Genomic DNA, 24,354 nt, shown 5'->3' on the forward strand with positions numbered 1-24,354 from the left:
TCTTGTGCTTACTCTCCCCCCTGTCCAGAAAGTGGCCAGGCAGTCCAGAACTGAGATGTAGTTTTTAAGGATGCCACCTGGGACTTCTTTTAATTTGGTTTTCTTCAAATTGTCATTGTGTTTTGATATATTTGAATTTTTAATGTTTCTTACATTTGTTTTATGGCTTTGGGCCTCGGCTGTACATTGCCAAGAGCCCAGTAAAGCTGGGATGGGATGATTAATTAATTAATTATTTAATTAATAATGTATTTTATGTACTATTTTAAATTCTGATTTTTTGTAAAATTCTTGTAATTTTATTGTTGTTGTACACTGCCCTGAGCCCTGTTTTTCAGGGGAGGGTGGTCTAACAATCAAACTTAATAAATAAATAAAGCCAGCTGGGTGACCTTGGGCCAGTTGCAGTTCTTTCAGAGCTCTCTCAGCCCCACCAATTTAATTTATTGAGACATTTCCAGTTTTAAACAAGAAAATGAAAAGCAGGTTGCTTACCAGTAACTTGTTATCTTCGAGTGGTCTTCTGTGCATTCACACCCATGGGATCTAGTGCACACGCACTGGATCGATCGGTGCTGTAGCAAGCTCTTTTAACGGATTTTTGCACCAGGCATGCGCAGGAACCCCACCGCACATGTCCAGTGGGGTGGGCGCGGACATCCCGCCAGTTCCTACAAACTGCCACAAATCAACCCCTATTAAAAAATGTAGAAGCTGACAGCAGCGGGGAAGGAGGGCGGGTGGTGTGAATGCACAGATGACCACTCGAAGATCACCAGTTACTGGTAAACAACCTGCTTATCTTCGATGTGGTCTCTGTGCTTCACACCCATGGGAGATTAGCGAGCAGTAGCCTACCTGGAGGAGAGTGCTAGCAGGTCTTTTACTGCATAGCCAAAGACAAAATGTGACGTCCCATGTTGGTACTGGTGTTGGTATACACCATGTGATGTCCACTGTCCAGGACAAATCCAACAACTTCTCAGTCACAATCTCAGGCAGGGTTTAATTCAAAATACAATGTTTATTCAATCCAGCTATCACCAGGTAACACAACGTGTTTCTCCAAGCAAGTAGAGGACTGATAAAACCCACTCTGCTAATGGCCTGCAGGTGGACATAACAACTCCAAGTGATCTTAAAGATACATTACACCACAGTCATAGACTTCACTCTCCAGCCATTTCCTCCACAAGAACCACCATTGCCAGTCTCCAGGTGAGGACTGGAGATCACCCAGAATTACAACTGTTGTCCAGGCGACAGAGATCAGTTTCCTGGGATAAAATGGCTGTTTTGGAGGGTTGAGTCTATGGCATCATACGCTGCTAAGGCTACTTGCCATCCCAAGCCTCACTGTCCCAAGGCTCCACCCCCAAATCTCCAGGAATTTCCCAACCTGGAGCTGGCAGCCCTAAGGTGAATTGATCTCTGTAGCTGGGAGATCCATTGTGATTCCTGGAGAGCTGCCACTGCTGCTGTGTGGGGAGAGGAAGCAGGTGGGTGGCTAGGAGCATTGCCATCGCTGCTGCTGCTCTGCAGAGTGGGGGAGGAAGCAGGCAGGAGGCTGGGAGAGTGATGGGGCAGAAAAAATGGGGTGGGGGCAGAAAGAGAGAGAAAGACTGATGAAGTGGGGAGGCAGAAAAACAAAGAAAGATGACAGGTCAGAAAGAGAGAGGAAGTCACATGCATGGAGGAGAACTAGAGAGTAAGAAAAGGGGGGCAGAGGGGAGAAATAGTGTGAGAGAGGTAGGGGGTGAGGAGAGGAAGCAAAGGTGTGATGAATGAGATAACCATCCCGCAAGTTTCTTGCGGGTCTCCACTTGTGTTTAATAATTCCTTTTTCCATTCTACCATTTGGCTTATAACTTCCTGGTTCTCCCTAGATCCCTGTTTATCAGTTGGTGTTATGATGGCTAGCTCCATACCTCTGTGTTTTTTCCCCAACCAAATGATCAACTATTTCACAACTTGAGGTCTTTGAAATTGTTTGGTGTATGCTATTTGAATCTGGGTATGTTTAGTTTTAGTGTCTTTCTGTTTAGTGTCTTTCTGTTGTCATGGGGCAGTTAAATAAACAGAAGAACCCCTCACATTTGCATTACTTGGTATCCTCCATTTGGTTACCCATTCCCAGTAATACTACTTCCAAATAAAACCATGTATTTTATAAGTGACTTAGCTTCCATTATATATTTATCTGTGGGAAGCCTAACAGTGAGATTGGTATGTTGAATTTTGCCTCCTGGCAGAAAAGTTTTGGTTAGCAGTGATGTCTCTTGTACAGGTAGTGCTCATTATATTCATTCTCTAACATGGATGTAAACAGTTATTCACATGTGGACTTTTCAAGAAAGATTTGTGAACTAATATTAAGACCCTTCCTCTTTGTGGATCATTCCTCTACATTCCAAGAGGATGACCAATACTAGTGCAGTATTTGCCACTTGCATGACTCTACAAGCATCATCCTTGAAGCACTCAAATGCCAAGCAGGCCACCCATGTGGGGTGTGTGGCGAAAGTGTTTATTTAATCTGCCTAACTTCAGTGAACAATGTAACTAAAAGCTTGTTTATAATGAGCGAAGTCTAAGGACTACAGTAACCACTAGCATAAAACAGGTGACTGCAGCAGTTCAGCTGACATGTGCTATTTCCACATAGTTTGTGAGCAGTGTTCCCGCTAAGCTGAGTTAGTGTGAGCTAGCTCACAGTTTTTTAGCCTCCAGCTCATGCATTTTTGTCTTCGCTCAGGAAGGACAGCTCCAGAGCAAACTGATTTATGCAGTAGCCAAATCGCTTGCTCACAACTTTAATGCCAGTAGCTCATGAAGTAGAATTTTTGCTCACAAGACTCCATAGCTTAGAGGGAACATTGTTTGTGAGTACAATTTTCTGCATGTATGCCTTGACAGGTCCATCAGTTATAGTCTATTGAGATTATTGGTGGCTCTGGGCAGCCATATTATATTGTTGCCCCTGTTCTTGCAAATCTAAAGTTATTTGGGTCCTTTAAAAACAAGTAAGCAAGCCCATGAATTCTGGAAAAGCCGTAAAAGAATCTTTCCTGTATTGTTGACCTTAAGTTGCCAGATTCCTTCAGTGCCGTGATAGTTATGAAAGAAGTGTGCCTTGACTCTGCCACCATTTTATTGTTCAGCTGTAGATGAACAGAATGCTCAAACCCAAGAACAAGAGAGCTTTATCCTGGGCCTCTCCACCTCCGAAGAGGGGAAGGAACTGAGGAATGAGAATAAAACCTCCCTGCAATCTTCACACACTGGCAGCTATGGATTTCCAAAAGGGAGGAGCCATCGGAAAGGTAAAATCTAGGTGGCCCAGGTGACTAAATTCATAAGAACTAAAGCAACTGGAGTCAGTGTCACTGTAAGTTCCTCCCTAGCATCTACATTTTATTTTTACATTAACTCAAAGTCAGAAGTTTCTCTCTCAAGTTGCACCATCCCTCGATACATCACCTTGGTTGTAACAATGCAACCAAGACCTCAGCCATACAGCCCAAAAAATCTACAGCAACTAATGTAACAAATAGTCAAGTGGGTGGCTTCTGACAATCACAAAAGCAACAAAAACGAACTTCCTCCCCTACACAAACACACACACACACACGCACTCTCTTGCTCTTTTGCTTGCTACAGTTCCTCACAGGCCCCCAGCCTGTACCAGCTAATAACTTTGAATATATTCATATATAAACTTCAGTTTCTTAATGACTGGAGAATTTGTTTCTTGAAACATTTTTGGTGGCTGAAAAAAAATGTAAGAAAGAACAGAAGGGCTATTCCTGCAACAACAGGAAATCACAAAATAAGCCAAAGCTGCTATGCTATCAGTTAGTTATTAGGGAATGTTAGCTGCTCAGTATATTTAACAGCTGTTCTACCCTGTACCATTTATCTTCACAGCAACTACTTTGTGAGGTTATTTAGGCTGAGGGAGAGAGACTAACCCACGATCACCCAGTGAGCTTTTGTGGTGGAGTAGGGGTCAAAACTGGGTCCCCTGATTCTAGTCTAGCACTAACCATTGTACTATGCTAGTTAGTGATCTGATAGAGGGTACTACTTTCACTAGAATAAGTAAGCCCATAAAGACTTTGTTCAGATAAGCGCCCAGCTGGAAAATGTTGAGACGGCACAGTTTGTAACTAATAGAGTGTTCTCCATCGTTCCCCACTCTGTTTTATTTAATTATTTACTTCTTTCTCCCCAATGAGGACACCCAATGACCTATACCATTCCCCTTTCCTCCATTCTATCCTCCAGTTTAAGCTGTTACTACAGTTTCAGTAACATACTAATGGTATCTGTGGTTTGTGTTTATATCTTACAGTGATCAAGTCTCCTTGTGAAAGATTAATAAGTAAAGGAGGTTTATCAGTGGGAAGCTCTGCCTCTCTCCCTCCCCAGGCAGGAACCCGGGACAATCTGCCAATGCTGAATGCAAAGATCCTCTTCCCCAGTGAGTGTAACACCATCATTCAATTTAGCTCAACTAGAGATGGCATCCCGTTGCTGCTCAGGGCGTAATGTGTTTTTTCCCTATTAATATATTGTTCACACTGCACAAGAATATATTTGGAAGCGAAATAGTGTTGGTGTTGAAGATTCAGTGGAATAGTGTAGACAAAATTCAGAAAAGTCCCAAGAATTAAAAATTGTCTTTGGAGTCAAGGCTGAAGGCAGTTCTGATCCTTCTCCATTGGTTTCTCACACAGTTCAGGTCAGCTTCGATTAATCAACAGTTCAACAGTGTATGAATGTTGCTTTTGCCCAGAAGCTGGTTCATGCCTCTTTGCTTTGAATCTTTGCTTTGAATCATACTCGCTTGTTCATACAGTCTTGCTCCTGTTTGAAACCAATTTCTCAAGCTTTTTATAGTGATGAGCAGATCATGTGAGTAGCAAGTGTTAAAACGTTCAGTTTTTCCAAAGGCTGTACAACGCCATGAAAAAACTGCCATTTTATTGAGGCTTTCTCCTCTTGCATTTCTGATTTGGCGTATGCTTGCTTATAGACAATGTGCAAACCAACTCTGAGGCTCTTCCACACTTTCCATTCTTATAGAAGTTGGTCCCATTTCAGAGCATTAACCCTCCTTCCTGCTTTCTAAATTAAAATAAAAGAGACTATATGGAAAGTTCTTCTTTCCCAAATATGCAGAATTTTCTCAGTATTCGAGAGGATCATAAATAGAAAGAATGTGAGGATGTCTTTGATTTTAAACTGCTGCTGTGTAGAACAAGACTATACTTTTTAATAGTCTGAAGTCTTGGTTTTCTTCCATTGTTTCACAACAGTAAAAATGTGTGTTAATAGTCATGCTCCAGAAATGACATTAGTTGTTGAAATAACATTGATCCTGTTTTGCTAGTTACAAGTATATTCAACCCTGCTGCACATTATAAATTCCATATATATAATTTCCTGTAACTTTTCTGTTTGGTAGATATTCGGGCTGGGGCATCTGGCTCTCTACCTGGAGGATCTGTTATCAGCCGGTTGTTGATCAATGCAGACCCATTTAACTCTGAACCTGAAAATCTGTGAGTATTCAAAGAGAAAGGAAGGGAAAGGGCATCACTTCTGACACTATGTGATTGATAAGGAAATAATTTTAAAAGCAAATAAAAAAGAATATTCTTCTTGCAGCAAGGCTATATGTATTCTCTAACAAACTTATCCTGGACAGTATTTGGATTATACTGAAAATGACAAATGTGAAAACAGCTTTGTTCAGCTCTGACAGAGATGTCTTGTCCTAGAGTTCAAATGAACATGCACGTAAGAATAGCTTCCATCTATCCTGAAGTCCGTTCTCATACACTTTTATTTTATTCAGTGATGACAGCTGCCAAGTTAAGATTAGAGGGGAAACTGAAGTTATCCTCTGCCAAGGAGACTTATAAAACTTTTGATAACCAAGAAGAGTAGGGGACAAATTTAGAAATGTTCAAGGATGAAATATGATTTCATAGCCTATCTTTCTGATTTAGCATAAAGAAAGGCAATTGGAAACCTAAGAGGTTTTATCAGATTAATCAGCCCTGAGAATCACACAAACACAACTGTGGTTCCTGCATTGTATGCAGGAGTAGTTGGTTAGAAAAGGAGGGCTGTGCACAATGGTCTGATGATGACTGAGCATGCTGAAGGAGACATGGAAAGTTGGGGACAGCTGAGTGTCAATTAAAGGAAGAAAAACAGGGGAGAGGATAAAGTCTGTGTAGCATCCTGAAGCAGGATGTTTAGGTCAGGAGAAATTTCCTATTGGGAATAACTTATTACCCTGCAGTTCCTAGGAGACCTCCTACTTTATAAGATATATAAATAAATGCCTTCTGATTTCAGTTAATAATCCAAACCCTTAGTTTTTATTTTTCTGTTTTGTTTTTGCTATATTTCTCTTGGTTGTTGGCCTCATGGAATTTCTGGGAATTTCCTGGGAATTTCTTGGATTTATTTATTTAGAACATTTTTATTTCACCTGTCCAGAAAACCTGCTGAAGGCAACTTACAAGTAAAATACTGGATTTCATTTCTGTTGCTGATAGGAGCATGTGAGGGCTGTTGAAACATTCTACTATGTCTGCCTTGTACTTCACAGTGATTGTTACATAGAGAAATGTGTAATGAACAACTATTTTGGAATTGGATTGGATGCAAAAATCTCTTTGGACTTCAACAACAAGCGTGATGAGCACCCAGAAAAGTGCAGGTAGGTTATCCATTTAAGAGCTCTGGATCTCTTTAGAAACCGTATGGCTTGTTGTGTCAGTTGTAGTTAAGAATCTACTTAGAGACTCATCAAGTTACTTGTATAGATCTCTTATAGTCACACTGGTCAGTGATTATGGTTAACTTGGAAGGAACTGGAATACACTGGATAACCTATTCTTTCAACTTGTTTGGAAGAAGTGATAAGAACTGGATGCAGCAGTTTCTGCTTGTTTTACAACTGCTCTGGAGGATGTGCTTATAGGGCTGCTTTCACTTTTAGAGAACTGGAGGCCATGCTGGTCAAAGTGGATAAGGCACCTGTCTGTGAAATGTATTCTTAGTGATTTGAACACCTGTTCTGAGCTCTGTTTTAGTGGTAAGCCTTACTTAATGCTACCTGTCCTAATGTAATCAATATTCCTGAAGTGCTCAGCATTACTCTGGAGACTGGGACCATCAAGTGTGACACCTATTCTATATGTCTTGTTTAGAAGTTATAGGTGGATAACTGTGATAATTTGCATTGCTGGGTTGTACAATAATTCTGTTTTTCAAGGCTGTTGTTTTTCCTGTAGAAACGAGCATGGTTCATAATACTCCTTTAAAAATTCTTGCTCTAGGAAATTGGATTCCGCTTGGGGAAAAACCAGTATTTTTCACATCAGTGTATCAGGGAGATGAAAAGTACCAGTATTCACAGTTCTCTATGTTCCAAAAACCAGTTTGATATGCAGATCTGAGGGTTCCTGATATTCTTTGGCTTCATTATTCCCTATGGAGAATATTTCCAGTGGGCTGGAGGGGCTGTTTTTTTAGCTAATGGCACCAAAATTGCAGTGGAGTTGCTAGTGCCTGTCCTTTAAATAACCCCCAGATTTCAAGTGAATGGACCAAGAGGCCCCATGCTAGGGACCCTTGAACAAGGTGCCCCCAGCCATTTTCAATTGTGGAGGGGTCCATGCTTTCTCCAGGGCAAAGAATAGCCAAAGACACAAGAGCAAGCAAAGCAACCCCTGACAAAAAGCCACTAAAAGCAGGCAGAGCCAACAAACCCAAAGTACCAATGCAGAACCAGGGGATCTCAGCACAACCCTAGGACAACGCAACAAGCCTAAGATAACAAATGTACAACCTGAGAATCCAACCCAATGTCAAACTAGAGAATCATCCAAGCCAACCTAAGTAGAACTGCTGTTGCAAACCCAACAAATGTACAATCAGAGAATATGAGCCAATAGACAACCCTAGAATTGAAAACAATGTTGAGCTCAGGAATTCACTTCAGAAAGCAAACCTGACACACAGGAACTCACACAAAGAATACAGTGTTGCAAGACCAACAAAAGAAATTTTAAAGGACAGAATCAGAGTCAAACCAATATAACAAGCCGATACCAAGCCCCAGGAAGACAATCCTGGGAGCCTTAAAAAGTTGGCTCTCAGTATTTCCAGTTATTCCAGAATATTTCCAGGATTTTTCAGGACCCATTTCTCGGTATCCCCCCAAAAATCCCGGATACCATCCAGAAACCTGAAAATATCCAGAAAATACCAATAGGATATTTTTTTGTATATATATTGGGCTATATCCAAATGCACACCCCAATCAGGGGTTTCACTGACTTTTTCTTCCTTTGAGCACAAGGGGCTGTAGTATGTGTTGTGGTGTATCGCATTCCGTGTTTCTTTGCTTTCTCTTATCAGAAGTCGTACAAAAAACATGATGTGGTACGGAGTTCTTGGGACTAAGGAGCTGCTACACAGAACTTATAAGAACCTGGAACAGAAAGTTTTGCTAGAGGTAATGGAGTCCAGAGTTGTCCACAGCCAGTTGGCCCTTCAAGTCTGATTCTCCACAGTAAGACAAAAGATATCTGTTGGATCCCTCCATTTTTCTTGTTTGCTTAACCAGTGTGTGTTTTGGCAGTTTCCTTAGGTGTAAAACCTGAATCCATTAATCTACTATATTTTGCTGTTTTCCAATGAACTTTTCTGTCTTACAAAACAGAAATTGTAGACTATGTGTAGCCAAACTGAATGGTTCTATGCCTGCTTGCTTAAACCTTGTTCTTAATTTGAGTGTTCACAGGCTCCTTTCCACTCATTGATGATTATGATGGCTGATAGTAACACCAACAGAGAGTCAATCTATATGTCTAATTCTGAACCTTATTCTAGAGTGCAGATTTAAAAAAACTACACAATGAGGTCAGGTACAGATGGGAGGGATTTTTCTACAGCCCCAAGGTTGCAGCAAATCTGAATTTTAAAAAAATGCACTGGTTTACACCCCTTCTCAAATATAAGCAGTGTCTGTACCTTTAAATAATGAAAACTATTGAGGTCTCATAAGACTATGTTGTGAGAATTCAGTGGTTCAAACAGAAGTACAGAAGGGTGTAGCATATAGGTAGAAAAAAGTGCAGTAAACCACATTGGGCCCATTAATTGAAAGTGATAAATATATTCAAATAATATATACAAAAGAAGACAACGATGCCAATTTTCAGTATTTTTACAGTACATTAATAGTATCAGAAGTATAAAAGAAGCATACAAAAATTAATAAATAAGAGTTGAAAGGTGATTCAAATACAATTAATCCAAAAGGTCAGATGACAGAATTCCATAACAGTATGCTAGAAACAGTTTGTTTTTTGGTATGAGAAGAAAGCTTGTGATTCACTGCTGTGCTTTTTGTTGGTAAATATGGCATTTTTGAAAGAACCAGTATGTACATCTGAAGAAGAATGTTAGAAACAGAGTTCCTAGCATGCCATTATGAAATTTTTTTGTCTGAACTTTTGGATGAGCTGTATTTGAATCATCTTTCAACTATTATCTATTCTATTATCCATTCATTTCTGTATGTTCATTTTGTATGTCTGATACTATTTATATACTGTGACATTGTTATCCTCCATTGTATATATTATTTGAATATGTTTATCATTTTCATTTATTTATTTATTTATTCATTCATTCATTTAGTGGACTCATTGTGATTTATTGCACTTTTCCCACTTCTATGTTACACCCTTCTGTACTTTTTGTTTTGTCTGCAGTTTTTTTTTTTTTTTTTTTAAGAGTTCTTTCCCTCCTTTTTTGATGAGATCTTCATGGCCATTTTGGGAGCTGCTAGAAAACTCAGCAAACACTGCTTAAGGGCTTTTAGTCAGTGTCAGCTGAAGGGGGAGGATGAAACTAAAAAAACCCATAAAAGATTGGAAGGTAATGAAGGAAGCAGGGAAAGGAGAGGAAAGGAGTGAAGGGGTAAAGATCAAAAAAGGGTAGGTGGGAGGCAGGGAAGAGAAAGAAAGGAAGGAAGGAAGGAGGTAGGCTGCTAGAGGAAGGAGGAAAATAGAAGGGGGGAAGATGTACATAGGAAAGGAAGGAGGAGGAAGCTGAAGACTGAGAGCAGAGTCAAGAAAACGAGATGCCATAGGAGTGCCAGAGAGAGGGAAACAGGAAATATTGAAGGGTGGAGAATACAGAAGCAGGGAAGAGACCCCATCCACGAGTCCTCACTCTTGGCAGATATTGTCTGCAACAGTGGAATTCCTATGTGTTAAGCAAGGTTATTGGGGTTTAATACAGCATCAACAAATATCTGTTGTCTGGACAACTGATTCTAGAGAATCAGGTTTCTGTGCTCATTTCTGCTGGAGGAGGTACTGCTTTGTACCCATTTGTTGAGAATACAAAGAAGGGGCTCAGCTGCAAAAGAAGGATATGTATTCTATAACTGAAGTTAATTGGGAAAGACTTCACATCGCTTCATCATCTGCTTTCCTATCTTATTCTTAAAGTGCTATCCCATTTCCAGATGTTATTTTTTCCACAAACAAGTGCATGAGAAATCCAGCTGCCTTTTCTCAGTGCTATTATTTTAGGCATGCTCTGTCTTTTCGGCATCAAAGCTACAGTATTTTGTACGTTGTACTTCTAAAAAGGTTCCTTTTTATTGTAAAAGCTGTACTGCTTGAGGGTAGAAGGGTTCATTATGTAGCCTTTGTAAAACGACAAACGCCTGCAGGGCATCTTTTCCTCACAGCATTAATCTGTTGTGTACGGGACAATTTCTATGCAGGCTTCTCATGGTCTGGAAATGCTTGTGGTCAGAAATTCCATGGAATTTCAGTATGGGTTTCAAAGAACCTGTTTTCCTTATCTGAGGGATCAGTAAGAATGTGGAGAAGGACCAGTGGCCCTTCTTTAAGAAAGCACTGATGTCTTCTCGAAGATATCTTGTTACAGATGTTAAGACCTTTTCCCTTTCCTTCTGTCTTCAGGATTCCTCACTTTGCTGTATCCTTAGACTATCTTTGGTCCATTCTAGCATGTACCATGCTTGGGGATAAGGAGTTTCCTACAAGAGGATGCAATATTCATCCTGCTGTGGGCCATTGCTTTGTTTCTGCAGCATTTGACAGGTGTTTAATCTGCTGATTAAACCTGGGATTGCTTATGGTATAAAAATTGTCTTTGTATCATGCAGTGTGATGGGCGCCCGATCCCTTTGCCTAGTCTTCAAGGAATTGCTGTCCTCAACATCCCCAGTTATGCTGGAGGGACCAACTTCTGGGGAGGCACCAAGGAAGACGATGTGAGTATTTTTGATTTATTTGTGTGTGTGAATAGAAAGGGTAGTCTTTGTTTCATATTTTCTGTTTTGTACAAAATTTCTGAAGCAGTTTTTCATGTGCCTTGAGAGCAAGACAGTCTTTTGAGCCCATAAGAATGCTAAGTGTGCTGGTGAATTGCAGTGTCTATTCATTTTTAGTGCTGAAGTTTTTATACTTCATGCATGCTGTTGCGGTGGTAGCTCAGTCTCTGAGTGATTGTTAAGTTGAGGGCCTGAGGAAATGGCAAGTCACCGAGAGGGCTGCAGAAGCAAGACTCACTTAAGCCAGTCCTGTGGCCCTGCTGTAGTGGTGGCTGCTATGCCAGGTTTACATCGTTGCTGTCCCATACACTTCCAGCACAATAGTAGAAACTAAAATGATACCAGTAGAAACAAGCAGTAGTGTAGCCCAACAAATATTCCTGCAGAACAGCTAGATATGAGTCAAGAAGCACCTTTGAGAGCCAAAACTCATACCCCAAAAATCTTATTGGTCTCTAAGGTGCTATGGGACTTGTATCTGGCTGTTCTACTGCAGACCAACGCAGCTGCTCTCTAAAACATTCCTGCAGTGTCACTGGCAATTCCACCTCCACCTATCAATCTCAATATTACGCTGGCAGTAACTCCCCCATAGTCCCCATGAATAGAAGGTACGGGTTAATATTTGCTGACAGTAGGGTAGTTAGTCCACACTGCCTGCCACTCAGAAGCCTGCCCTGTTGGAAGCCGTTATAGTCTAGCCAAACACACAGTCAGCAGCTATTTACAACCCTTTTTGAAACCCTGTAAGGGAGAAAAGCAGCTCCAGGAGTGTGATTTGGAGTGGAGGAACCATGAGTGGGGAGGGGACCAAGTCCATGCACACGGACACATTGCTTCTCTGCAAATTCCTGCCTCCCCAGATTGTTCCCCCCCCCTTTAAGGTACAGACATCCTGTACATTATTGTGATGCAAAGAAACCCCAGCATCCTTGAAGTAGAAGCTGGATTCCTTTTTCTTCTCTATTTTTCTAGACATTTACAGCTCCGTCTTTTGATGACAAGATTCTCGAAGTGGTAGCAGTGTTTGGTAGTATGCAAATGGCTGTCTCCCGTGTAATTAACCTTCAGCACCATCGGATTGCCCAGGTATTTCATTCTTCTACACATTTCACATGAGGTGGTCTCTGGTCCTTTTCAAGTAGTATTGAATGCTAACTTCAGTAGTTGTATGTACAGCAATTGATGGATGGCCTAAGGCTAATAGAAGCAGTGATCTGCAGTATTAGGCATGGACTGGTTTCTAAATTCTGTTCATGTTCTGACTAGCCACAACAGTCAAACGTCTGCTTTTACAGGAGGAAGGAGGCTGGGAAAACTAGTAATTGCTGTGGGACACAGGGAAACATTTGGCATGTACAAAACATATTTGTCTTATGATTTAAAATGCATCTAACAGATGAATTTCTCACAGTGCCGGACAGTGAAGATAGCAATCCTGGGAGATGAGGGAGTTCCTGTGCAAGTTGATGGGGAGGCCTGGATCCAACCGCCAGGATATATCTGGATTGTGCATAAAAACAGAGCACAGACATTAACCCGTGATAGGGTAAGAGCAGCTTTCTTACATTATGAACCTAGCCAGCAAAAGATAACCCCAATAGTGTGGTACAATATAATGATAGTCTTTGCAGAAATAGATCCAGATGGTTAGCCGTGTTGGTCTGAAGCAGTAGAACTAATTTAGAGTCCAGTGGAACCTTTAAGACCAACAAAGGTTTATTCAAGGTATGAGCTTTTGTGAGCATGCACACTTTATCAAATACATTAGAATGGCAGGCAAGGTTCAAAACTTATAACCAGAGAATGAACAGCAAATTAACATGCAGCATGATGATGATCAAGATATGCAAAGTGACACTAAATAACAAGTTTAAGGTTATAAGGTCAATAGTTATAAAGCAATAAATATGTCAAGCTAGCAGATAAATGTCTAAAGGTGTATTTTCTAATTGTGGGAAGTGACTGGGAATCTTCATTCTCTCCTCTCAGGTGTAGAGGGCACTTAACACTACATCCCCCTCAAAAAATGCTGTTATGTTGCAGAAATAGACAGGCATGACTGTGTGCATGCAGTGTACAGCTTCTCTTAAATGGTCACAGAAGGCATTGAACAATTTGGTTTGCTCTTTCAGGCATTTGAGAACACCCTGAAGTCCTGGGAGGACAAACAAAAATGTGAGCTTCCCAGACCGCCATCTTTCTCGCTGCACCCAGAGACGATATCTGAAGAAGAGTCCACTCAGATCAATCAGTTTTGCCGAGCAGCAGGAGCTCTGATTCACAGGTGGAGGGTCGTCTTCTTTGTTTTCTGGATTCAAGCGGAGCAAGGGGCATCTCAGTAAGATAACAATCAAGGAAACTCATACATTTCCCCCCTTCTCTACAGCATTCGAGAAATAGCTCAGTCGTACCAGGACATGGAACAAGAACTTGCTCACGCAGTCAATGCCAGCTCCAAATCTATGGACCAAGTGTATGCCAAATCCAAATCTGCAGAGGTATTTCCTGGCTTCTCTTAGTTTGCTCATCTTGTTCCCATTGGGTGGCCTCTCTGACTGGCATATTTTGTTAAAGGTTGGCTTGTAACATCCAATCCTCATGCATCTGTTCTTTCCACAGGGCCTAAACTGCAACCTTGTTGTGGAAATGATGAGTAATGTTAAAGCCTTGCATAATGAGACGGAACTGCTCCTGGCTGGCAAAATGGCCCTGGTAAGCGAAAGTTTTCTGTAAAAGTGTCTTGTTTCTGCTTCCCCCCTTCATCCTCATTCGTTATTGAGAAGATAATTTTCCCATTAAGACTACAACTCCAGTTTGACCATGCTTTTGCTTCCCTCATCCTGCCTGTAAATATTGTGGTACCATTTCTAAACTGTACCCTGCTTAATTCAGATAAGAATAATAACATGCCTCCAAATTAATAGTGGGTTGGAGCTGATTTACCTAGTGGCTGGACTGTGATGTCACCTTGATGGAATTTGTAGGGATTGTTGCTGGTGCCATTGAAAATTGTATGACATGGTTTCAGGAGCAATGTTTAGCAGCAGCATCCTTAATGGTTCCAAAATATATGGAGGCATCTAATTGCATTCCTATCAAGTTTTATCATTGCTGTCTGTTTTCCAAAACAAGGATGCCCTTTAGCCCTTCTGCATGCTTCTGGTGTTCATTTTTTCTGAAACAAAAATGATTTGGTGCTAGGCATGTCCGTTTTCTACCCAGATGACAGATGGGCAGAACAGTCCTGTGTTGTGCCTGTGCTGCAGCACTGCTAGTTGCCTCCCTAAGGGGATAGTTACACGGTAGCTGAATGGGAAAAGTGTGTGGCCATCATGCAGAATCAACTAGCACATAGGTTGGTGGTGCTTGGCAGCTGTTGATGGGTTTTGGCCAGGGTGTGTGTGTTGCCACCTGGCTAGGCGAGCAGCCTAGTCCATAGCCATCACATTGGCCCCCCTCCCCTAGCAGCTACCTTGGACAGGCCCCGACACACCTAACCGCCTGGTATGTGGCATCCATGTGCATCTGGGGATCCACTGCTCACCCCCACAGCTGCTGGGTTCTGGAGGGGGAGACACCATGTCCATCGCAGCTTGGTGTTACCATGGTAGGCCCATAGGAGTTATGGGGGTAGGGGACTGGGAGCCTTGCTTACCTGTTCACATGTGGCTGCCCCTTGGGATCCTGGTGGAGGGCCTGGTGTACCTTTGCAGGCCAAAATCTGGGAGTGATCAGCTACAAAGTGTGGTCTTTGCTCTCCCCAGGGGAATGCCCGTCCAGTGGTGCTAGGTGCCCTGTCTGTGTTGTGCCCACCACTGGGGTGCATGTGCACTCACTGTAAGTCCACAGAATTCTAGAGTGAGTTTCTGAAACCATTTATAGGACAGGGGCTGTCACTGGGTCCTGAGGAGGGGTGCGGCTGGAGTGAGGGAGTGTGCTGATTGGGTGCTCACTTAGTCAGTATCCTGAGCTGCTTGGGGTCCTGTGTGCATGGATGCAGCTGTGTGCAGAGGAGTGAATTTGAAGCTACCATGACTGTCAGTGGGCTACGATGCCATTTTAGTCAGCTCACCTTTGCACCTGCTCGGGGGGGCGTTCCCATGCTGAAAACACTTTGGATGCTGCCTGTCTACCGCCATGCCCCCTGGAATGACCACATCTACACTGGTGGCTGGGTTTGTGCCATTTGGTGCACAGCTTTAGTGCCACAGCATCATTAATGCTTTGCACCAGCATAAACTGCCCTTATGGCAGCGTAACTCCAAGTTATGCACGCATAGGGGTTAGTCGGGTCCCTATTCTGATTCCCCCCCCCCCCAGAATTGCTCTGTTAGTTGTTGCTGTTTAACATTTTTCTTGTGATACATTGGGTGAGTCCAGAAAGGAAGCAACTGACAGTGCCTCAGGTCAATGTTTCTGGCACTAGCCCATGGCTGTGCAAGTGATCTGCTGATACTTTGGGCACAGCTTTAGCATCCAATTGCCTGATAAAAGGCACCAGCACAATATACCTTTGTGTTATGGTAGTTCGCATTGTAAACAGGTCCTACCTCTTTCTTGGGAGATCTCTTTTTGCCTTCTTGACAAACGTTGCTGATCTTTTGACACTTCACAATCTTTTGACATCTGAGCTCCAGTTATTTCTAAATCTGGTAACCATATAGCTTTGCTTCTTTTATTTACACTTGATCTTAGCTAAAAGGCCGAGAAGAATAACCATATAGGGATGTGAAATGAAATCAGAACATGAGAACTGTGACTGTTCAAATGAATAGATTTAATTGCGATGAACTGAGATAAAAACTGATTTACAAAAGTCATCTCAATGGCAAATCTCTTGGTTTGGTCAAATCGCAAGTGATACGATTATTTTGTGGAAAATGTTGTTCCTGTTTAAAAATGTTCCAGTCTTGGTCTCTCTACAGGTGCCAGTTGTCAAAACATTATTTCTAATTCCATTTGGTTAAATAATAGACCAAGTGTTGCTTTGTTTACATTATAGAGACAAATGCGGGGGGGGGGGGATTTCTTGTCCAAAGCTTACAAAATATCAAGCAACAAAACTGAAAATATTCTCAGAATGCCTGCATACTGACAATATAGCACCATGGTACTATTGGGAGCAGGACGATCTTAAGGCGCATGGTGTATCTACCTTGATTTTTTTTAATTAAAGCACTAGGATTGTCTAGTATATTCTAACCCCCTAATGGAAGATGTAATGGAATTGTGGCTCTAGGCCACGAGAAGTTCATATGCTGGAATAAAAATTCTTAGCCTGTAAAGTGCCACAAGATTATGGCTTATTTTTACTTTAGCATATGTATTCGATTTGTGAATCATTTGTGCTCAGGTATTCGTTCAGAAGGGATCTGAGTAGAGCTTAGGCAATTCTGTTTTCAGCTGTGCAGCTCTTAACTGAGCCTGTGTGTTTCCATCTCTGATGCAGCAGCTGGATCCTCCACAGAAAGAGCAGCTTCTGGCAGCCCTGACAGAAATGGACTTTCATATGAGGAAGTTAGTCGATATTCCTTGGCTGTGGCAGCTCATGGAGCCCAGTGATGAAGAGGTAACTTACAAAGAGAAGAGCCAGTCCCCTAGATAGAGGGCCTTGCATCACATTCTGTCAGTGGGATTGCTCAGTGAGGTAGAAGGGATTGGTTTTGATACTCTGACCAAGCCAATCTGAATGAAAATAACTATATTGTGCTGTCATGAATTGTTCAGTAATATGGCAGTTTCTCATCGCTCCACTAGGGTCCTTACCTGTAATTATTTCTTGTTATGAAAATATTGTGCTGGCTGGAGATATGCAAATTACCTGAATTGTGACTCCTGAATTTTTTTTCTGCAGAACCAGATGTTGGACTATTCAAAACGCAGCCGGAGTGGCAAATTTCGTCTAGTTACAAAGTTTAAAAAGGAAAAGAACAACAAGAACAAGGAAACCCGTAGCAGTCTGGGATTGCCGGGTACCACCTGCCTGTGTATTTTCCCTTTGCCCTCCTTTCCCATGTATACACACATGTGCACATGTGTGCTACCTTTTCACACAAAATGCCTCTCCTCTTCTCTTCTGTGACTGCCATCTGCTTCTTTCCTCACTCTCTTCTAAGTTTGCCCTTTTTATTTACGTTTACAGGTATCTGACATTCCGCAGCAGAATAACATTTTCTGGGATGGGTCCTGAATCGGTACAGTAGTAATGTACTGAGTGACTACTCCCAAATATAAAAACTGATTGCACCCTCCAAGGTAGCCTTCAGTGATTTTCCGGAACATGTCATGCAGGGTCTGAGAGATGCTTAGAAGTCAAAGGAACTGTAGGGCCCATCCGCATAACTCCAGCTCTCCTACTGCTAATGCTCCCTAATTTGGTTAATGATTTTCTCTCATTGATTCATTCCCAGGCTCTTAATCAGTTCTCATGCCTAATTATCTGTGGATCCTGCATCATCCCTGGTGCATCCTTATCTTTAATTCTGCTAGTTAATATGATGTTTAAAATAAGATCTTGAAATCAACAATTCAGATTGTATCAAGACACTTTCATTGCAACTGGGTTGATTTGTTGGCTTATATTTCAGTTTACGAAGAATTTCTGTCTCTGATTTCTGCAAGAGCTGTTTGTCCTTCGGCGCGAATGGCACCATCCTCTGTACCCCTGATTTTTTACCGCACATCTTTCTTTTCCCTCTGCACTCTAAAGATGTTATCCCTCATTTTGCTTAGAGACCAGCGGAGGTGCTGCATGGCTGTGTGTGTTGATGGCCAGTTCTCCTTCCCTAAGCGGAAGGAGGACATTGTGTGCCTAGAAAATATTTATTTCTTGAATGAATGAATGCAAATGAATTTTGCTGACACAGAACATTTACATTCAGACATTGTCCACAAAATACAAGGAAGTGGAAAAAAAGTATGAACTCTTCAAGTTCCTCCATTTAGGGGGAGGGCCATAGAAACACGGAGTTACCTCAAGATGACAGGGGTAGAGACAGGGTGTTGGGTTTTTTTCCCCTTTGAGCTTTTCTACACAGTGAAATTGGAAAGGTTTTTGTACTTTCCCCCAGGCCCTCTTCATTGCATGTAACAGATTATATCTCGGCTACCACATTTACTGGAACATGGAGTTTTCCTGACCTTGGAATTCTGTGGTATTTCCAGGTATTATTTTTCTCTGTGTGTTAAGGGGGAAGGCTAAGAGAGAAGTCACACAAGCCAGAGGCCCGCTCCTAGTTTCACTCTGTAGAAATTCCAAGAAGTATGTGCATCTATAATCTTAACTGGACCACATTTTTTTAAAAAGCACACATTTTTAAAAAGATAAAGGAATTTGCACTGTGCCAGTGAGAGTTGTCTTGTGATAGAGTAGTATGAAGAATAATAGCCATCCACATTGGCTGGATTCTCTGATAATTTTGTGCGTGTCTATTTTGTTCTTGCATACATTAAGTCACAGTAAAATTACTTCTTGGATAAGCATCCAGTGGTCCAAGCTAACTCAGCAGTGTTGTATTTGGTCATGAGTTTAAAAAAACCCAGCTTCCAGTACACCTGGCCTCTATTTAAGAGCATATATCTTCCACCTTTGCTTCCATTCTCTTGCTTTGGAGATTTTTTGCACTGTATGTCATTTTTTTCTGCTATGAGGTTAAGGTACTGTTTTCAGTTCTCATCACATGCTGCTTTGGCTTTTGCTGGTGATCACCTTTTCTCACTGTGTTTCCCCTCTGGGCTTTGGGTACTCAACACACTCCTGCTTTTCCATCTCTGACAGTTCACCTCTGGGGAACGGAGGAGGTTGCGGCCTGGCTTGAGCATCTCAGTCTTTGTGAGTATAAGGATATCTTCATCCGGCATGACGTCCGGGGCTCTGAGCTCCTGCATCTCGAACGGAGAGACCTCAAGGTACTTTCATGAGCCGCTCATCAAGAGTAGCCATCTCTGCATTGTCATGGCCATTTGTGCTGACTGTGCTTGGATCTGGTCTGCGTACTCTCCGTTCTAGGTGACTTTAGACAGAGTAATAGAGGTATGGGTTAGCTGAGTCAGATTAGAAACATAGTTCTTGGCCAGCATCCAAGTCTTTTAAAATCTACCACTCAAGTTGTAGATCAAGTTTGCAATTCACCACTGTGTTCTAGAATGTTTTAAACTTCTGAATGCTGTTTTTTGACTGCAGTCACTTTTTATAATGTAGAAACTTCTATTAAATGGAGTTGAGTAAGTAGCTGTATCTTAGGTAAGGCAAATAATTGAGGAAATATGGGGCACTGTTGCCAGCAGGTATTCAGACTTTGACTTTTCCTGTACAAATTATAAGGCAATTTATTGCTGACTGTATGCAGTTGCTCAATCAACCAACCAATATCAGTTGCAAGATTGAGGCAACAGTTCTGTAAAACTTCCAGTGTGATCATTGTTCCAGGTTTTGTGTGACTTTAGGAACAGTGTGGGTAGTAGGTCCTGACTTGATCAAGAATTGGCAGCAGAGGAATTGCAGCTTTGAGGAACACAAAACTGGTTCCAGTAAAATATGATAAAGGTCCCATGCTTAATCTCAAGTCTCTCCAGTTAAAAATACCTTGGCCAGGGGGGTGGGGCTGCGTAGGACCCTGGAGAACTACTGCCAGTCAGAATACTGAGCTAGGTGGATGAATAGTTTGACTCATATGTTCCAGTGCCTTTATCTGGCACTGCCGTTGCTGTAGTGCAGCCTGTGTTACGGAAGCATAATGCGATTTTGCACTGGCATGAAATGAGAACTACATGTGTAAACAAAATGAACTTTTCTGATTTTGCAGATGTCTTCAAAGTGCATGTTTCCTTGAGTTTATTTAGTACATGAGAAACTGAACAGTTTTTTGTGGCTCTTGATTTATCATTTTCTGTTTTGTAGTAGTACCTTGGTTCCTCAGCACTCTACAAATCCTCCTGACTGATAGCTGGGGTTGAATTTCTGCTAGCTTGCATTGACAACTTACTCGTTGATTTGAACCTAATGATTTATTGCTTTTTCAAGTGCTTTGACCTTAGTGCTTGGCTTTAGAAATGTTCAATTTGTCACATTTTCATTTTTCTCAACTTCAGGGTTTTTTTTGTGTTCTTACAAGTGAACTGAGTAGTCTGCAGTTGATAGGCTGGCCTCAGATTATTTTTCATGTTATTTTTCAGGACCTCGGGGTGACCAAAGTGGGCCATATGAAGAGGATATTACATGGGATCAAGGAACTGAGCAGGAATATTCCTGTCAGCGAGGCCTGACTTCTGTTTTCAGAGCCTGTATATACCATTCCCACTGATGTCTGCAAAACTGACTCCTCAAGAAGCGGATTTTCTCAGAATTGTTTGAATGGACCTGCCAAACATTTGCCAGTGTTCAGAGCTCATATCTAACATCATGGTGCTACCTTTCTGTCATGAGGTACAGCACTATCCAATCAAGTGGCACTTTGCATTCCAAAGCCAGTGTTATTTGCTATCACCAGCCACCCCTTCCCTATCTTTACACTGGAATGGGGACACTCCATTCATGCTAGCATCCTTCCAGCCAATCTCAATAAAACAGCCTGTGGATTAGCAAATTTTGTGCACAGCTGAATACCCCAGCTAGGCACAGAAGCCAATATTTTAAACTATCCTATATTCTGAGTATTGTGCCAAATATTAAGAGACACATGCACACAAAACTGTAGAAATGGTTTATTGGGGTGGGAAAGGGTGTGTGTAAGAGAAATACATGGGGTGGTTTAAAGAATAAATTCACCAAAATTCACACAGTCTTTGTACAAAGCACCAACTTGATTGACATTAGGAACCGATTCTTCTCAGTTAGTGCCCTTTCCATGGGCCAGAGAGATATACAAGTCCAGAGTCTTTTTCTGCCCTCTACAAGTCTAAAACCGTGTCATCTTCTTGCTCTGTAATGCTTGTAAATGCCAAAAGAATGGGACTACATCTTCTTGTTCGGGCTTGCACCAAATGCTTACAACATCAAGTGCCTACAAATACTGAAATATCCCAGAAGCACATCCAGGGTGGGAGAATTTTCGGATTCCTGTTGACATTGGGTTTTTCAGTGCAATGCCTCTGATTCTAACAAGTTAAAGAAAGTGAATAGCATTGGCGTTTCTGGAAACACTTCTGGAAGATAACCTACTGTTGAAGCTTGGGTCCTTCTGTGCATAGGTTTAGGCAGGGTATAATATTTATTTACTTTCAGTGGCCGTTTCCCAAATTTTATGAAGCGAGAGCATCATTGTTTGAGATGTATACCCTTTTTTCTCTGTTTTAAGAGAACCTTGGCCAAATTCCTTATTAGTGTAACTTTTCTGAATTCCTCAAAATTTGTCCTGGTTGAAAATTACTCCTTGGCTTTAAGTCTAGTATTGTTTCCTTCTGATACTTCTTTTACAACAGAGGATGATGTGGTCTTATTTATAAAAAACAACAGTTAAATCTGTAATATAAATTTTTATGTATAGATGGGGGGGGGCGCTCCTTAAACTTGGGCCCAACATCCCTGGCTCTGTTCCATTATCATTGTGTGCAGGGATGTTTAGCCTTAAAGGTACAGATTACTTACGTTATTATGGATTCCCTGCACATAGTGGAGGATTGTGAATTTCAAGACACATGCTGTTAAACAAGGTTGCTCACCCTCTCCGTGTTCATTTATTGGGATACTAATAAAGTTCTGTGCAAGACTTGACAATAGACCACCATTAAATAGAAGATAGTAAAGATTATTTCTGCACTTTATTACTGGTGATAACCATAAGGTAGCCTCTCCCATTTCCTGGTGAACACCTCAGGGAAAAGAATCACTGTGTAATAACTTTGGGGAAAGATATTTTGGAGGAGGCATTTCTATTCCTTTAATTGTAGAAGTACTAGCAAGGCTTGCTCTTGTGCATCTCCCGAAAAATCTCATGTGGAATTATTTTTTCGTGATTGGTCTTGCCCTAAGAGGGAGTAGACTCCTTCAGCTCAAATGCATAGGAGGAATTTTGCATGTATTGTAGTGAGGGGGCATCATCATCATCTGGTAATATCTGCTCTCTGCAGTGAGTTCTGAATTCTGTAATGGCCGGTTCTCTCTCTGTGAACACTCTACACATGTGATCCTACTTGCAGCACATTTCAGCATATTGCTTTGGAAAGATCACTTGGCATCTTGGACCTGACCATTAGAAAATGTTCCTTTTTTCTGTTGGCCTAGAAAATGAGACTTGTGTTTTTGAGTTGAATGCCTTTGGATTCATAACAAAAGCTGATTTAGGCCTAAAGCACATCCTAAACATTTTATGTGCCACAGTCTCTTTTGTGCACCACGTACATTGTGAAAAGATGTCAGCACAACATTGTAGCAAAGCAGTGAATGTATAGCTACCATGGAGTTGTGTCTAGTAGTGTTAATGGAAAATGTCTGCTGCTAAGCAAAAGTCATTAAAAATGATGGTTGAGAAAGGCACACTTAACTGTGCCATGGCAAGCTAGACGTTGCACCTTGGGGACTTTAGAATTTCAAGCATATCTTTTATGATTTTTATAAAAGATGGACTTAATGCATAAAGTAAACTTATTTCCTGGACACCAATTATTTTACACCTTTGAAATATATTTTGAATTGGAAGGAGAATGGTATTCTCCTTGGGGGAAAATAACATAATTTTGGATGTCTTGTGCCCTTTTTTGCGTGGCACTACACTGGAATATTACCTGCTTGTATCTTCTGTTGGGTCCATTGCATTCACTGGGGATGTATTCAATGTAAGTAAAAGAAGAAATATATCCAAGACAGTGTAATCCTAAACACCTTTGGAAAAAGTAACATGGTCTAGTGTTTGTGTGTTTTTAAATCTGAAGTTGCTGTTTAGTGCCCAAAGTATCCACCTTCAGTTCAATGCAGCTAGAAGACACATACATGAATGTGCAGCACAGTCATATGCATGTTTAGTTGGAAGTATTTTCCATTGAATTCATTGGTGCTTACTCCCAAATAAGAATGCCTAGGGTTGCAGCCAAAGTTACTTATTATGTTCCATTCTAGTGGATATATTCATCTTGTTAGTCTGTGGATGATCAAGAAGTAAAAATGCCACTAGCTCTTGCATCTCTAATAGGAAACGTAAAGAAGTATTGTGCCAGTATCTTGAAAAGCTCTGACCATCTATATCACACTAAAATTGTTCAAGTATTGTTTAAAAATTAATATAGTATGAGTGATAATGGAAAGACTGTTTACACAAAGTTCCTTGTATCTTAATGGACGTGTGATGTAAAAAGAAAAGAAAAGCAAGAAAATTGTTTTTATATGTCATTTGATGTCTGTATTGTTGCCCACCAATGGCTGTTCCTCAGGGGTGTTGTAACCATTCTGGTGATCTGTTAAAAGCATAGGGAAGCATTTCAGTCCTGTACAGTCTTGGGAAGAAGGTTTTGTGCCTTAAGAATGGGACCTGTTATTTATTATTTTAATTTATACAGTAATTACTAGGGAAACACCTCTTGTATGTACATATTTTGCAACTGACTGGTGTAAATACATTGTTCTTGTATATAAAGAAAATCTGTTTCTGAGCTTCCCTGATAAAGAATTGATTTGTTGCTCCATTTATTGAGAAAGTCATAATATATGTAAGCTAGTCAAAAGGAGACTGGTGCTGATCTTCCTAAAAAGTTAAGAGATATTGACTTGGGTCTTCCCTAGAATTTGTGTTGGATGCAAGGAGGGGAGATTTTTGCCAACTCCCCCTCACCTTGAGAGACCTCTGATCCCCCTCCCCATTCCTCCCAGGAGCAGCTTATGGGTGGGTATTCTAGGTTGCTACATGAGGCAGAATTGAGAATTGAGCCCATGAAAATTCTAGACAAGACAGTACTGGCTCTTCTAGCTGATTCTATTTACTGGCTGGGTAATAATACATATTTAAATCCTGATT

General features: G+C 41.3%; 1 protein-coding gene across 1 annotated transcript in view; it reads left to right on the forward strand.

Annotated features, from left to right (window-relative positions):
* DGKD (diacylglycerol kinase delta) overlaps window positions 1–23,977 on the forward strand; it is a 105,308-nt gene extending 81,331 nt beyond the window's left edge. The window contains exons 16-30 of the mRNA XM_015426814.1: window positions 3,162–3,323; window positions 4,355–4,483; window positions 5,471–5,567; window positions 6,629–6,739; window positions 8,446–8,542; window positions 11,240–11,347; window positions 12,383–12,496; window positions 12,822–12,956; window positions 13,543–13,694; window positions 13,797–13,908; window positions 14,030–14,122; window positions 16,860–16,979; window positions 17,265–17,382; window positions 19,188–19,318; window positions 20,585–23,977. Of these exons, the coding sequence (XP_015282300.1) occupies window positions 3,162–3,323; window positions 4,355–4,483; window positions 5,471–5,567; window positions 6,629–6,739; window positions 8,446–8,542; window positions 11,240–11,347; window positions 12,383–12,496; window positions 12,822–12,956; window positions 13,543–13,694; window positions 13,797–13,908; window positions 14,030–14,122; window positions 16,860–16,979; window positions 17,265–17,382; window positions 19,188–19,318; window positions 20,585–20,674 (1,769 nt within the window). The 3' untranslated portion in view covers window positions 20,675–23,977. The remainder of the gene's footprint in view (window positions 1–3,161; window positions 3,324–4,354; window positions 4,484–5,470; window positions 5,568–6,628; window positions 6,740–8,445; window positions 8,543–11,239; window positions 11,348–12,382; window positions 12,497–12,821; window positions 12,957–13,542; window positions 13,695–13,796; window positions 13,909–14,029; window positions 14,123–16,859; window positions 16,980–17,264; window positions 17,383–19,187; window positions 19,319–20,584) is intronic.
* The last annotated feature ends 377 nt before the right edge of the window (window positions 23,978–24,354 follow it).

This window comes from Gekko japonicus, unplaced genomic scaffold, assembly GCF_001447785.1.
Source record: "Gekko japonicus isolate JY-2015 unplaced genomic scaffold, Gekko_japonicus_V1.1 scaffold14, whole genome shotgun sequence".
NCBI classification, from domain to species: Eukaryota; Metazoa; Chordata; class Lepidosauria; order Squamata; family Gekkonidae; genus Gekko; species Gekko japonicus.